General features: G+C 34.6%; 1 protein-coding gene across 6 annotated transcripts in view; it reads right to left on the bottom strand.

The window, feature by feature from the left end:
- The window catches only part of DNAJC24 (DnaJ heat shock protein family (Hsp40) member C24), a 43,190-nt gene that overhangs the window by 4,415 nt on the left and 38,035 nt on the right, over positions 1-740 (bottom strand). For all 6 annotated transcript variants that reach the window (XM_006140406.3, XM_006140409.3, XM_006140407.3 and 3 more), the window contains one exon: positions 616-684. In XM_006140406.3, the coding sequence (XP_006140468.1) occupies positions 616-684 (69 nt within the window). The remainder of the gene's footprint in view (positions 1-615; positions 685-740) is intronic.

Below are 740 nucleotides of genomic sequence, written 5' to 3'. Positions count from 1 at the left end.
AAAAAAAAAAAAAAAAAAAAAATAAAGCCTCTAAAGCAGAAGAGTACAATATTAAAAGCTCTGCCCTGGTACTTTATGATTTCATATAAAGAGAAAATTTTTAAAAATTCTAATAGGAATTCACCTCAATTGTCAAGATAATAAAGAAGGGAGGACCAGCCAATGGTGCGGTGTTAAGATGGCTAGATCCCACATGGCTGACTGCACAGTTTGAGTCCCAGACCCAGTGTTGTGAAAAACACTCCAGGCATGTATGTAAGCATGCCCAAAATCCTGACAGGAGGGAAGAAATGGAGACAGGGTTGTGTCATGGTCCACCCCATCTCTCAAGTTCCCTCTTTTTCTCTAGCAAGTGCATGTGCCCTCTGACAAGTTGGGGGGAAAAAAAAGAAAAATTACCTTTCATTTTACTTACCTTAAGACACAAAGTAATAGAAAAACCAGAGACAAAAATCATTTTAGGAAACCTTATGTACCAAACATCTAACTAGGATAGAAAATAACTCAAAACGTCAGATAAGGGAAATCAAAAAAGTTTAGAATTAAGCAAAGATACTCCAAACAAATCTCTAATATTTTTCTTCACTATAGTTATGAGAAATAAATCAGTCCAACCTTCATTCCAAGACATTTCTTCAAGATATACTTGAGCATCTACTGGTCCCATATTTCTTAGTTCATCTTCTGTAAAACATAAAAGATGATTAATTTTGACACTTTAAAAATAACCATGAAGAATG

This window comes from Tupaia chinensis, unplaced genomic scaffold (genome assembly GCF_000334495.1).
Source record: "Tupaia chinensis unplaced genomic scaffold, TupChi_1.0 Scaffold000037_15, whole genome shotgun sequence".
NCBI classification, from domain to species: Eukaryota; Metazoa; Chordata; class Mammalia; order Scandentia; family Tupaiidae; genus Tupaia; species Tupaia belangeri.
Note: the sequence above shows the minus strand (reverse complement) of the source record. Positions and strands in the feature narration are given on the sequence as shown.